This window comes from Gossypium raimondii, chromosome 5, assembly GCF_025698545.1.
Source record: "Gossypium raimondii isolate GPD5lz chromosome 5, ASM2569854v1, whole genome shotgun sequence".
NCBI classification, from domain to species: domain Eukaryota; kingdom Viridiplantae; phylum Streptophyta; class Magnoliopsida; order Malvales; family Malvaceae; genus Gossypium; species Gossypium raimondii.
In genome coordinates, this window is record NC_068569.1 from 54,631,567 (window position 1) to 54,644,817 (window position 13,251).

Consider the following 13,251-nt stretch of genomic DNA (forward strand, 5'->3'; position numbering starts at 1 on the left):
AATTATTTATAAATTTTAAGGAGTAAATTATTTTATATATTTAATATAAATTATAAATTTATACAACTATATAGATATTTTATATATTTAATACGAGATATTTTTAAATTATAAATAGATATGATTAATAGATTTATTTAAAATATTTAATAAATTACAAATTTATACAACCATAAAAGACTAAAACACCCTCGAATAGTATTAGTTTTTAATGCAATTGATGTGGGTTCGAATCCTACCATATGCTTATTTTTATTAGTTTTTCAAAGTTAAAAGACTAAAATATCCTCGAATAATATTACTTTTTTAATTACAAAAGGGCATTCTCATAATTTTCTAACCAAGTTGGTGCCTGTTGACTAGTGACACCAACTTAGTCAAGAATTTAAAAATAGTATATATAAATTTGTGTCACAAGTTAACTTGACAAGGACTCAACTTGATGACAATATCATGATAAACAATTTAATCTAATTTTCTTATTCTAATAACATATATATTTCTTGTGTTATTATTAATTAATTTCAAACCACAAGTTTCATTATCTATTGTATGTTATTTTTAGACACACATTTGAATTCTAAATTTGTGGTTTCCACATGCATATACATATGATAGAATTTCTTGTATGTTATTTTTAGGCACACATTTGTGGGTCGAAGAAGCTCCGGCGCTGGTGGAAACAGCAGCTATAGAAGACTGTCGCTTTCATGATCCTCCATAGAATTGTTGCTTCTTTTCGAAGGATAGTGAGGATTTGCTATTTGAAGACTCCATTCTTGTTTTGGTTGCTCTTTATTTAGTATTGTGAATGTTTTGTTTGAGTAACTGTCGGTCGAAATACCATGGCTACGGATTTCCTTTTTCGTGTTTTTCTTTTTGATCGTTGGTTTATTTAACTGTCTTTTTGCTTGGTTCTATTCATCAATAAAGAGGCCGGCTTTTGAGATAAAAAAAATTGCAAATTGTAATTTTATTTTTAAAAAATAAAATCATAAATATTAAAGAATAAAAAGTCTCCTCCAATTAAATAATAATAGAATGAAAAATGGGGCAATTTACCAAAAAAAGCCATTTTTTTTCAAAATTTACCAAAATGGGCCGATTTTTTGATTATTTATCGGAATGGGCAATTTTCCGTGAAATCGCGTCCACGTCAGCGCGATGTCAGGGTACGTGTCAGAACATCACGTCCACGTCAGTGAAATTTGCTTACGTGGACACAAATCGCGCCTACGAGGACGCGATTTGCTGACGTGGATGAACAGTTTATGTTTTTAAGCTTGGAAAACTTTGAAAGGCCATAACTTTTGGCTCGGTTGTCCGATTGAGACGATTTTTTATTTGAATAAATTTTGAGATCTACGACGACAAACAGCCAAAGCGCTTTCATGATTTTCATCGAAAAAGATCCTTTTGCCCTAAATTTTGATTTTTCGATTTAAAATTAAATTAAAATGTCAATATACTTTATTCTCCTAAATTTAGTGAAAACAAGTTATTGATAGCAAAATTTATCGGAAATTGACAATTAAATTATCCTTGAAGAGTTATATATATTATATTTATGAAATTTAAAATTTCCTAAAATATTATATTTATCAATAACATGATAGAATCATGGCAATAGTTTTAGTCAAAAGAATACAACCCTAAAATAATATATATATATCGGTTTTGAGTTGTTTGTTCTTTTCTTTTATTTTTATGGTACGCCATTTAATGGCCACATTAATAGTCTATCTAGTGACCAATGTGATTCAACATGTGGAATTTAATATTAAAACATTTAAATTAAATTATATTATATTTTGTCACACTTATTTAAGTACAATAAAATTTAATATTAAAAATATTAGAAATAAATAGGTAATAACGATTTTAGAAACAAATAAAATTTACTATTACGATTTTAGTTTCGGACCGTTTCTAATTAGGTAATCTCTTAGAAATAAATAAAATGATATAACTTTCGAAATTGAAACAAACTTACTTTATATAATAACGAGACTCGATTTCTATAAAGTTATTTAAAACAAACAAAAAGAGTATCAAATGGGTTGCTATAAACTTCATTTGTAGTTAAATATTTTCAATATTAACATATCTTTATTTTATACATATGATGTTGGATCATATTAATATGTATAGGGGCAAATCCAGGGCGAATCTAGGGTTTATAATTCTTTAAAAATTATAAAGATATAGACTATTAAAATTATGAAATTGTACTTTTACTATCGTAAAAAGTTATAATTTAATTTCGGCCTCTAAAAATATTTTCTAGCTTCTCCCTCTGTATATATATATATCTTTTAACGTAACAAAAATGGTAAAACGAATAGTAGTTAAACGATCTTCAGTTATTACCTATAATTGAGCGGATGGGTGATTTGGATCAATCAATTCGAGTTTTAACATTTTTAGGACATTTTAGTTTAAGTAATTTTGGATTCGAGTTGAATAGTTTTAAATTCAATTTATTTAAGTTTGAGGTTTTGAGTTTTTTGATCAGTTTATTTTAAGTTTAAATTTCTTTTTGTTAGAATCATTCCAGGTTTTGATCAATTTGGGTTTGGATTGTTGACGTTTTATGATTAAATTTTTTAAAAAATTATTTTTTGAGGTAACATCCACATAACAATCTACATGTATTCAACGTCAACAAAGTTAACATACGTTAATTTTTTTATTCATTTTGAGGTGATTTAACAAAAAACGCAAATTTAAGAGCTAAAGGAAGTAACAATTTAAATGGAAAGCTAAAATGACTCTTTTTTTTTTATATATATAAATTTAAAAGTTAGATAAATCATTATACCTAAAAAAATTTACCCAGAGTCTCAATAATCAAATAATTATAACCCAAATTTAGTGACTAATTCTTGATGAGTGAGGTTGTAAAACTAATATTAAAAACAATATAAATTATAAAATTTGTTTTAGTTTACAATTACAATACAATGTGGTTATAATATAATAACAAATACATGCCTGAATATATTATAAAGTAGAATTAAATTAATATAAAGCACATTAAATGTTGAAATAATTTGAACTGATCAAATCGATCCACTAAACTAAAATCTACACATAACAACAACACATTGTGGAACTAAAGATCCACGTATGACGATTACACATGATATAACTTAAACTATATTAATACAAAATACTTTAAAAATTCAACCTCTCCCAATAATATCAAAGTCTCCTCATTGGTTAAAATTATAAGTCGATTGTTTTCGGGTAAACTACACCATTAGTCACTAAATTATGAGAAAGTTTTCGTTTTGGTCATCTAACTAAAAAAAGTTACAATTTGGTCACTAATATTTTCAAGATTGTTTTTATTGCTCACTTTACTGTTAAGTGGCACTTTTTTAGTAGGTATAATAACAATTTTAGTTCTCATATTTTATATTTTTTGTCAATTTGACATTGATTCTATATAAAATTTTAAGGTATTAAAAAAATAGAAAATTCTAAATTAAAAAAATCTCAAAATTTTTGGTGAAGAACTAATATGTATGGGAAATATATAAAATTATAATTCAATAGAATCCAATAATAAATTAAAAATAGAACATAATCAAAAAAATGTTTAGATCATCACATGCTTTTTTGTACTTCTAGAAACCAAATTACTAATATCTTTAAGTCGGGTTCCATGCCTTTGAAGAACATCCAAAATTGATATTACAAAGGCTTGTGAAATTGAATCTAATATAATCTTTTAGCCAAGAAAATACAAAATATTTCACAATTTTCTTTTTGGACTCTATTCAAATTTTCAATTCATTTGAATTATTTATCAAAATCCAAATTGTAGAAATAAAATTATTCTAAAATTTTCTTTTCTTATAACGAAAAATTATGTCAAGAAACAAAATAGGTTAAACAAAAGAAAAAACTGTTATGGATATTTTTATTATTAAATGTATGTCCATCAAGATCTAGATAAGTTTTGATATACTTTAAATTTTAATGGTCATTAGAAATAAAACTCTATTTCATTTATACTTCTTATGTTCATAAATATAGACTTTGGAAAAGCATTATAAATAATTTGCGATTGATCAATAAAATATGCTCTCTCTTTGCTCTCTCATTCTCTTTGTTCTTTACTTTTTCTCTTTTATTATTTTATAATACAGTCACTCCAAATTTACTGCTCAAGTTGTTGTCGATTGCCTTCTAGAGCTATTGCAATTTCAATATTCAATTAAGGCCTTCGCACAATGGGTAATCATTATGCAAAGAAATTTATATACTCCTTATGTGGGTGATGACAATGATGTTAAAGATCTTCAGGTATATTTTACTATGATTTATTTATTATGTCCTGTTTATTATAATTGGAGACTAATCATGACAACAAGAATAGATAGATTCTGATTTGAAATCCACATATGTTTGTGATGGTGATTATGGAATAAAGAATCAATAGAGACGTCTAGAAGTCTATCCTACTAGATTTGTTGCATTCTCCGAAGTGAATGCAAATATAAAGAAAATAAAATATATAATCATGGACCACTAAAAGTGAGAACATAATAATAAAAAAGAGAATAATGGGAGTTCTTAATATAACTCTTCAAAGAGTAAATATAACATATGTTACCAATGCGATATGAAAGATTATTGGCCACATGTGTGGTGTATGCCCAAATAAAAGAATCAATAGAGACGTCTAGAAGTCTATCCTACTAGATTTGTTGCATTCTCCAAAGTGAATGCAAATATAAAGAAAATAAAATATATAATCATGGACCACTAAAAGTGAGAACATAATAATAAAAAGAGAATAATGGGAGTTCTTAATATAACTCTTCAAAGAGTAAATATAACTTATGTTACCAATGCGATATGAAAGATTATTGGCCACATGTGTGGTGTATGCCCAAATATTTTGCTCTTGTTAATATTCTTTGAGGAAGGATATTTTATAACGAGTTATTTGTTCCACCAGTTTTGTTCCATTCCCAGGGGTGAATGTAGCAATTCATAACAATTATGAAAATTTAACTTATTGCCATTATTGACAAATAGATAAGAAGAAGATGGATGATTGAAAATATTGCCAAATGTTTATTCTTAGTACAAAATATTCAATGATTTATATTAATTTATCATTTCTTGAAGTAGATGATATCTATATAATCTTATTGGTAAGAAATACGATATATACTTACATTATTGTCTAAATTACTTTTGCACATTCCTTGAAGTGAATGTTTGCAATAAATATAATAAATTTTACAATCATTTTTTTGAATATTTGAAGATTTTGCCATATTCCTGCAGTGAATATTGCATATACTTGTTTGAAAATTATATTTATTTTGTTAACTTAGTGACATTATAAACTTCACATTGATTTAGATATTTCCAGTAGTAAATGTCACAATAGTACTTATATGTAGATACAAAGTAAAAAGAATGACAGAAGATTATCAATTTGTCACAATTTATATTGACATTATTAATACAATTGAAATGTATGTTAAAGTAAACCGAAGTTTACTAATACAAATGCATTTACTACTTGGTCGACAAGTTAGATCATTATGGATCATATATGATGCGAAAATTAATTGAGAATTCATATGGACATTTATTAAAGAACCAGAAGATTATTTAATTTAAAGAATTCTCATTTGTTGCTTGTTCTCAATGAAAATTGATTATGAGAAACTCATTAGCTAAAGTTGAGATTTAATGTCTTGCATTTCTAATTAATCACATATGTGTTATCAACTTGCAACCTGTCATTTGCAAGATTGCTTATTTGAATAATTAATTTCAGATTATGCAATTAGAACAATTCATATTGCTAAAGCTGATGAGTTTATATAAATCTCAGTCTTTTATCGATTGAGTTTGAAAAAATTTCGTAAAAGCTTGTTATTTATATGCATAACAATTTAGAGAAACTATTGATTGAATGCCTCTAATTAATATCTAAACCATTACTTATGAGAACTAAACTTCCTATTTCAACGTGAGATTATTTTGATTTACGTGTTATATGCATCAAACCAATAAGTTCTAAATACTCCCCATTACAATTGATTTTTAATCAAGAGCTAAATATTTCTCATCTTTGAATTTTTTTATGTACGTAAATGTTTCAATTTCTCCACCACAACAAAGATGAGTGAATACTCAAAGAAAGTTGGGAGTATATATTAATTACGAGTCTCCTTGTATTATTATATGTTTTAAATATATTGGAGATTCAATTATGACATGATTTGTGATTACTATTTTGATTCGATAGTTTTCTCGACATTAGGGAGGAGAGAAATAATAACTTGTAATGAGTTAGGGGAGAGTAATTTGAACCACAAGTTCAACAAGGATAAATCATTACAAGTTCCAATTATGAAAATTCTTATAAAAGAAAATAGTAAATCTATATGGTCCAGAAGAGACCCAAGACATAGCTAATAAGTAAAATTCCAAAAGAGATTCAAGTATAGTGAAAGTAAGAGATCTCGATAAGTTATGTCAACTCAAGAAAATGTGGAATCGATAATAAAAGTGGTCAACAATGATTTTACATGCAATATTATTTTTGAATCAATGAAATAAAAGGAGAATCTTAAATAAATCTATTGAGAAATATAGATATGGAATAGATTGTTAATTCAACAGATTTGGGTGACAATGAAATTGAGAATATCAGCACTTGGAGCATTCCCAAAATGATTTCTCTTGTAAAATCCACTTTTCTTTCCAACGATTTTGCCATGGTAGAAAGGGAATTATTGGCGAGAGAGCAGAAATCAAAGTTGGAAATCGAGTCACTAAAATAGACAAAATATTCATTTTCCTACAATTTCGAAGAAGAGAGGCTAGAAAAAATGGGTTTTGTGGACGATCTGAAGAAATACAAGAAAGAATTTCATTGCTGAAACCTAAATATTAACAAAGATTCTTGTAAGTTAATATTATATATATTTGAATCTCAAGACAAGCATGCTTCTACTCGTAAGCCAACCATGCTGCAGTTACGTTTTTGTTGAAGTGCATGCAGTCTATTTGCATGTTGCAGCTCTTATGCATGCTGCATTAACAAGTTTTTAGTTTTATTTGCAATGTAATTTTGTCTGGTTGAAAATGAACAAGCTTGATGTGTTTAGTTGGCTTGTTCTAGTGTACAAGCAATGTTTCACAACTTACTAGGTTGATTAGTGGTGTTACTTGTGTTTGGTAAAATGATTGTCTATAAAAGACATGTAATGAAAATCAGTTTTTTATTCCTTGCTGCGCATTTGTGAGCAAGTAAATTTTTCATACATCTCGCTGCTTTGTTCTTTGTCCTGTTTTCTGCTGATAAACAGCAACAAATGGTTTGTTCTCTGTTCCTTTTTCTTCTTTAAATCCATTCTTTGTTTATTCTCTGCCTTGGTACCAATTCAAAACTTTCAGCAATGGTATACTGATCCAATCTGCAAAAAATCTTGTACTTAATATTAATATTTGAGTGTTGATGTCTTCTCAAAGATGAAAACATTGAGATTGTTTAGAGTCCTAATTACGGTAATCTCAATTATCTTTCTAATGAACTATGAGTTTTAGATTAAAAAGAATACCCTATAAGATCATTGCCTTGAAGCTTCCAATCAGACAATCTTGTTGCACATTGAACACCTATGGAAGGAAATAAAGTAAGAGTTAAATTCATGCGGTCCGTATGGTTTAGCTTATTGTAATAGAAATAAGTTTTCTTATGTTTTCTCTTTTCTCTTCAATTTATTATTGGTTTCAACTGATCAACCTCAAAGGGTCTCAAGACACCCGACGTCACGGTAGCCCCATATCTTGAAGTTTTGGTTATGGAAGGTTGTACCAGATTAGTATATTCGTCCATCAATCGGAGTGTTTAAGAGGCTTAAGAGAATGGAATCTCTTGAAACAATAATTCTTTCGGGTTGCCCAAATCTTGCAAGGTTTTCCAGAGATTGATGGGAAAATGGAATGCTTAGAAATTTACAAACTGCTTTCAGTTCCGTCTATTAATTGTAGACCCTTTATTATCTATAATTATAGTAATTTCAGTAAGAACAATTGGTAAAAAAATATTAGAAGAAGATTTATAATGATGAACGTGAAGGAATGTATGTCTGGGAGGATAAACCATGCATTCACAACATTTTGTCCCTTATCAATACTTACATAATTCGGTGTAAATATGTTTTGTTCCCCTCAAACCTGCTGTTGAACGTGTGATTATGTAAATTAAATACAACCACTCAACATGTCACTTAGCACTCATATCACTTAGTACTGCCTTTGGTTAAAGTAACCCTCAACAGTCTAGAGGTAACCCGTATTCTTGGACATTCTCTTCTCTGGCCAAATTTTCCAAATAGACCCGAATGACACCACCTTTTTCTGTGATCAATGGCAAGCACAATAATTAGTAAATAACTCCTTCAAATATCAGAAAATTCTATAGATGCTTGAAACAAAACCAAACAGATAAAAAAGATACACCCCACTGCATAATAATATAAAAGTTACCCAAATGAAGAAAAATTGTGCCTTCCTATCCTTCTCGAGTTGATTAAGTGCCCGATCGATGTTAAACCTGCATTGTTCTTAAAGTTTACTTGTAAAATCTAAAAAAAGTGAAATATCCTTAAAAGATCAGTTCATTAAATGGATTATGGGAAGTGTCAGAGGGCCACATTATCCAATAAGGATAAATGGACGTTCAGGAGCACTGCCAAGATCAACTTCAGCTCGCCAGTTTTTGTTCATGTCCTCGTAAAGCAAACAAAAAAACATATATAAATTTATTAGTGATAGTAAACTATATAAGCACAAGTATATATAAGCACAAGTATGTATTTCATTCAAAAACATATCCATATAAATTTTTAGGATTTAAACCTAAGAGATTTATAATCTCTAATGGTTCAACTTTATTATGTAAAGTCTTATTTATTTTGTTACGTAGTAACAATTATTTAACAACATGCGTATTATATTGCTTATGATTACACACAAACTGAACATATTCAATGGTATTGCTCCAAATTAGGAAGTCGTGCAACGGGTATAGCAACAAGTGATTCCGTTTTCTTCAAAAAAATCCCAAATTTATCTTCTAAACTAGGCTTAGTTCCCTCTGACAATCCCCATTCAAAAGAGTGCACCAAAGAGCCCAAGAGCAGTGCCATCATCTTCTCTGCCAGAGAAACCCCAACACACATCCTCCTCCCTGAACCAAATGGAAAAAACCCGAAATTGTTGCCTCGATAGTTAATGTCGGCTTCCAAGAATCTCTCAGGCTGAAACCGAAGAGGATCGTCCCACAACTCAGGGTCCCTTTGAATGACCCATACATTAATGAAAACCGTGCAACCTTTAGGGACAGTAAATCCACCAATAACAGTGGTCTCACTGGGCACATGAGGAATTAGCAATGGAGCAACCGGGTGAAGACGAAGTGTCTCCTTTATGACAGCATCCAAGTAGACAAGTTGAGGTATATGAGAGTCTTCCACAGTGTTCTGGTTTCCGACCACCATATCCAATTCCTTTACGAGTTTCGTCATTTTATCTCGATGGCGTAATAGTTCGGTCATTGCCCACTCTACAGTAGTGGGTACTGTATCCGTACCGGCGACCATCAAATCCTATGAGATTTAGAGATCAATATTGTAAAATGGAAAATATCAACACTTATGTGGATGTTATTGTGTTAAAGTTATTTACCAGAAGCAAAGCTTTCACTTCGTTGATGGATAAAGAGTTTTTCTCATCTCCTCGCCAGTGCAGCTCCAACAATTGCTGCATAAAATCCTTGCTAATTTTCTCCTTCTCTTTTCCATCATCTCTAATGTTTCTTCGGTTCTTTATCATTGATTCAAAAACCCCATAAAACCACGACACTTGCTCCTTCGCTTTGGATTCAATTCCTTGTAAATCAAATGGGGCCAGAATTGGGAAAAGATCAGAAACATTCGGCGCTGCAAATGTCACTATAATTTCATCCAATCGTTTCCTAAACTCAATCAAATCTTGCGATGGATCATCACCCCATAGCGTGCTCGTCATCACTCGTAGAGCGGTTGCTGATAATTGTTTATATATGTTAACTGAGGAACCAACTTTTCCGTGAATCTCCTTCACCATTCGTCGAACCTCTCGTTGACGAAGCACGTAGCAAGCATCCAAGCTTTGTTTGCTCATGATTTCGCAAATAACAAGCTTACGCAGCTGGTTCCATCTAGGACCGTTGGGTCTCCATAAGATGTTGAGTCCACCAAATGTGCCGACCACAGCGGATGCCGGAACGTCACGGTTAGCGAAGATGGCATCCTGAGCTTTGAGGACCTCGTTGGCAAGTGAAGGCGAGTTTATGACTATCGCCAACACCCTCCCCATCCGAAGTTTGAAGACGGGACCATAGATCCGAGAAAGGTCTGAAAAGTAACGGTGCAATTCGGGTTTAATGAAGGGCAGGTTTCCTATTATAGGCAAGCCTAAAGGACCAGGTGGTAGAGGTGGGTTTATTTTGGTGAATTTCAAATCCCACCACCACCATGCACAGCAGAAAATTACTAGTGCCCCCGCCATAAGAGGAGCGAATTCAGGGGCATGGCAGCCCCATGACCAGCCTTCGGAAGCAAGAACTGCGTGCTTGTTGTATAAGTTGGTCATTTTTGTTTTCAATGATTGAATGCAGAAGAAATGGAGTTATATAGAGAGAGCAACTGAATGTATAGCTAGGAAATTATAAATTCATATAGTAAAAGTATTTGATATATTAGTAAAAAACAAACATTGAATATAGTTATTTTATTTAATAATAGTAACTCTTGTTTTTTAGAATAATTAAGGGAATATGCCGATTTAAGGAGCTAAAAGCGTTTTCAGTTGAAATGTAGAAAAACGCTTCAAACTAGAAAGGAATTTCCTTATAACACCAAATGGAAAAAAATTATTAATTTCGACAATTCAACTTAAAATATATAGATTTTTAAAATAATTTAAAATATAAAAATCTATTATCTAAATTATTTTATTCAAAATATCTAACGTGTGTCTATTTGCACCCTAAATTATTAATGAACAATTCTTTATTAATTTCGACAATTCAACTTAAAATATATAGATTTTTTAAAATAATTTAAAATATAAAAACTATTATCTAAATTAGATTGGACCGGTTGGATTAAGAATCTACTAGGGTATCGATCTAATGAGAGGTAAGAACACTAGTTAATTTGTAAATTATAATATTATATTATTTATTTTTAATTTTTTAATAATTTATTTACTTTAAATATGTCGAATTGAGAATCAATTGGTCCGATCAATTTAAAATCGATTCAACCAGTCCGTTCTTATTCGCAAATTAACCAAATTTTTATATTTTTTATATTATTTTATTTTTCACCCAAGTAATGAGTGTACATAAAATTAATATTTAAAGTATTCTAGAAATCATACAACTTTAATATATATATATATATATATATATATATATATATACATGAAATGGCTTTATAAAAATTAATTTAATGATTGAACCTAGTTAATTGAATTGGCAATTGAATCGATATTATAATATTATACTATTTATTTTTAATTTTTTAATAATTTATTTACTTTAAATATGTCGAATTGAGAATCAATTGGTCCGATCAATTTAAAATCGATTCAACCAATCCGTTCTTATTCGCAAATTGGTAACTATTCAACTTTGTCAGCATGAATGTCATTAAAAAAGTCTACTTTTTCACCCTAAATTTTCTCAAGTTGATTTTAAGATCCGAGCTTAGTCAAATTTCTAAATACTTGTTACTTACTCTATGCATTTTTTTGGCATAATTAATTAAATATACTTCTTTTAAATATATATGAAATTATTACCAAATTATAATTATGTATATAATTTTTTATCAATTATATTATTTATAAAATTTAAGACTGTAATACTATTTTAATTTGGTAATTTGTGTAATATATATATATTTATATATAAATTGTAATTGAAGGGAAAAATAAATAAATTCATATTGGAATAATTAAGAGCATTTTTTTTTCTTTCTAAAATCATCTTAGTTTTTTTCTTAGAAGGCTGAACGTTTAAGGCGAGCTGCAATAGCCTCCGTATAAGGGAATCCATATTTACCAATCAAATGTCAATAAAATTTTCCATATTAAAATGTTTGAATTTATCCTTTAATTTGTCTGCTCTTTCTAGCACGGTTTTTTCTGCCTTTTGGCACGTCTTTGTCTTGATTTTTTTTGTATTGTCTGGCTTATCTATTGTTATGGATTGTCATACAAGGCCAATTTTGCCCGGGCCTAAGATAAATAAAATCTAAAAAATTTAAAATTACAATTTAACTCTCAAATTTCTTAAAATTACATTTTGAGCCCAAATTTTCCAAAATCACACTTTGGCCTCAGAAATTTTGTTGTGTTTGCAATCTGGTCCTTCTGGCAGCCAAGCGTGATTTGCGCACCTACCCCCGATTTTCCGACCACCGTGTGAAGAAGGCGGTGGCGCAAGCTAGGGTTTGAGAAGAAAAAAGAAGAAGAAAAGAAAGAAAAAATAATAAAATAGTCTAGGGCATGGCCTCACTCCTCCCTAGCTACCTGCTACCTGCAAAAAGAAACAAAAAGAAAAATAATAGTTCGAGTCGTGTAGCCCATTCAATCAAGCCCGTAGCTTTGGGTTTTCGGTACATTCTCGATTTCTTTTTTATTATTTATTTAGTCACTGTATTTAATATTATCCCATTTTAATTAAATTGGTATTTTTAAATAGCTTTTTTAACTATTTATTTTCCTTTTTTTGTGTTTCATTATTAGCATTATTTTTATTTCTTTATTTTTTTCTATGTTATTGTTAAATTAATTAATCAATTAATTATTATTATCATTAGTATTATTATTTTTTTCCTTCTATTTATTTACTTATTATTACTATATTATTATATTAATTAATTTTGCATTATTATTATTTTAATTATTTATTTATATAAATATTTTAAATATATTTATTTTATTATGTCATTTTAATATTTATTTATTTCTATCTTTTATACTTTCAAAATCTGGATTATTATTATTATTATTATTATTATTATTATTATTATTATTATTATTATTATTTTTGATTTGTTTTATTTAATATTTTCATTCTTTTATTCGTTTGTTTATTTTCAATTTTATTTAAACTCTTTATTAGTTTTTATTTGTTTATTTACTCTTTTTATA

General features: G+C 28.9%; 1 protein-coding gene across 1 annotated transcript; it reads right to left on the reverse strand.

Moving 5' to 3' along the window:
• Positions 1 to 8,845: 8,845 nt before the first annotated feature.
• Positions 8,846 to 10,710, reverse strand: LOC105768236 (carnosic acid synthase). The gene is made up of 2 exons (XM_012588057.2): positions 9,733 to 10,710; positions 8,846 to 9,653 (listed from the first exon to the last, which is right to left on the reverse strand). Exons 1-2 carry the CDS (start codon positions 10,678 to 10,680, stop codon positions 9,033 to 9,035), a joined length of 1,569 nt encoding a protein of 522 aa, XP_012443511.1. The 5' UTR covers positions 10,681 to 10,710; the 3' UTR covers positions 8,846 to 9,032.
• Between the last annotated feature and the right edge of the window lie 2,541 nt (positions 10,711 to 13,251).

Excerpts from the sequence above, each read along its gene's own strand:
- LOC105768236 (XM_012588057.2), bottom strand. The coding sequence starts at position 10,680 with ATGACCAACTTATACAACAAGCACGCAGTTCTTGCTTCCGAAGGCTGG. Across the intron at positions 9,654-9,732 it reads AAGTGAAAGCTTTGCTTCTG|GATTTGATGGTCGCCGGTAC; the intron begins GTAAATAACTTT and ends TAAATCTCATAG.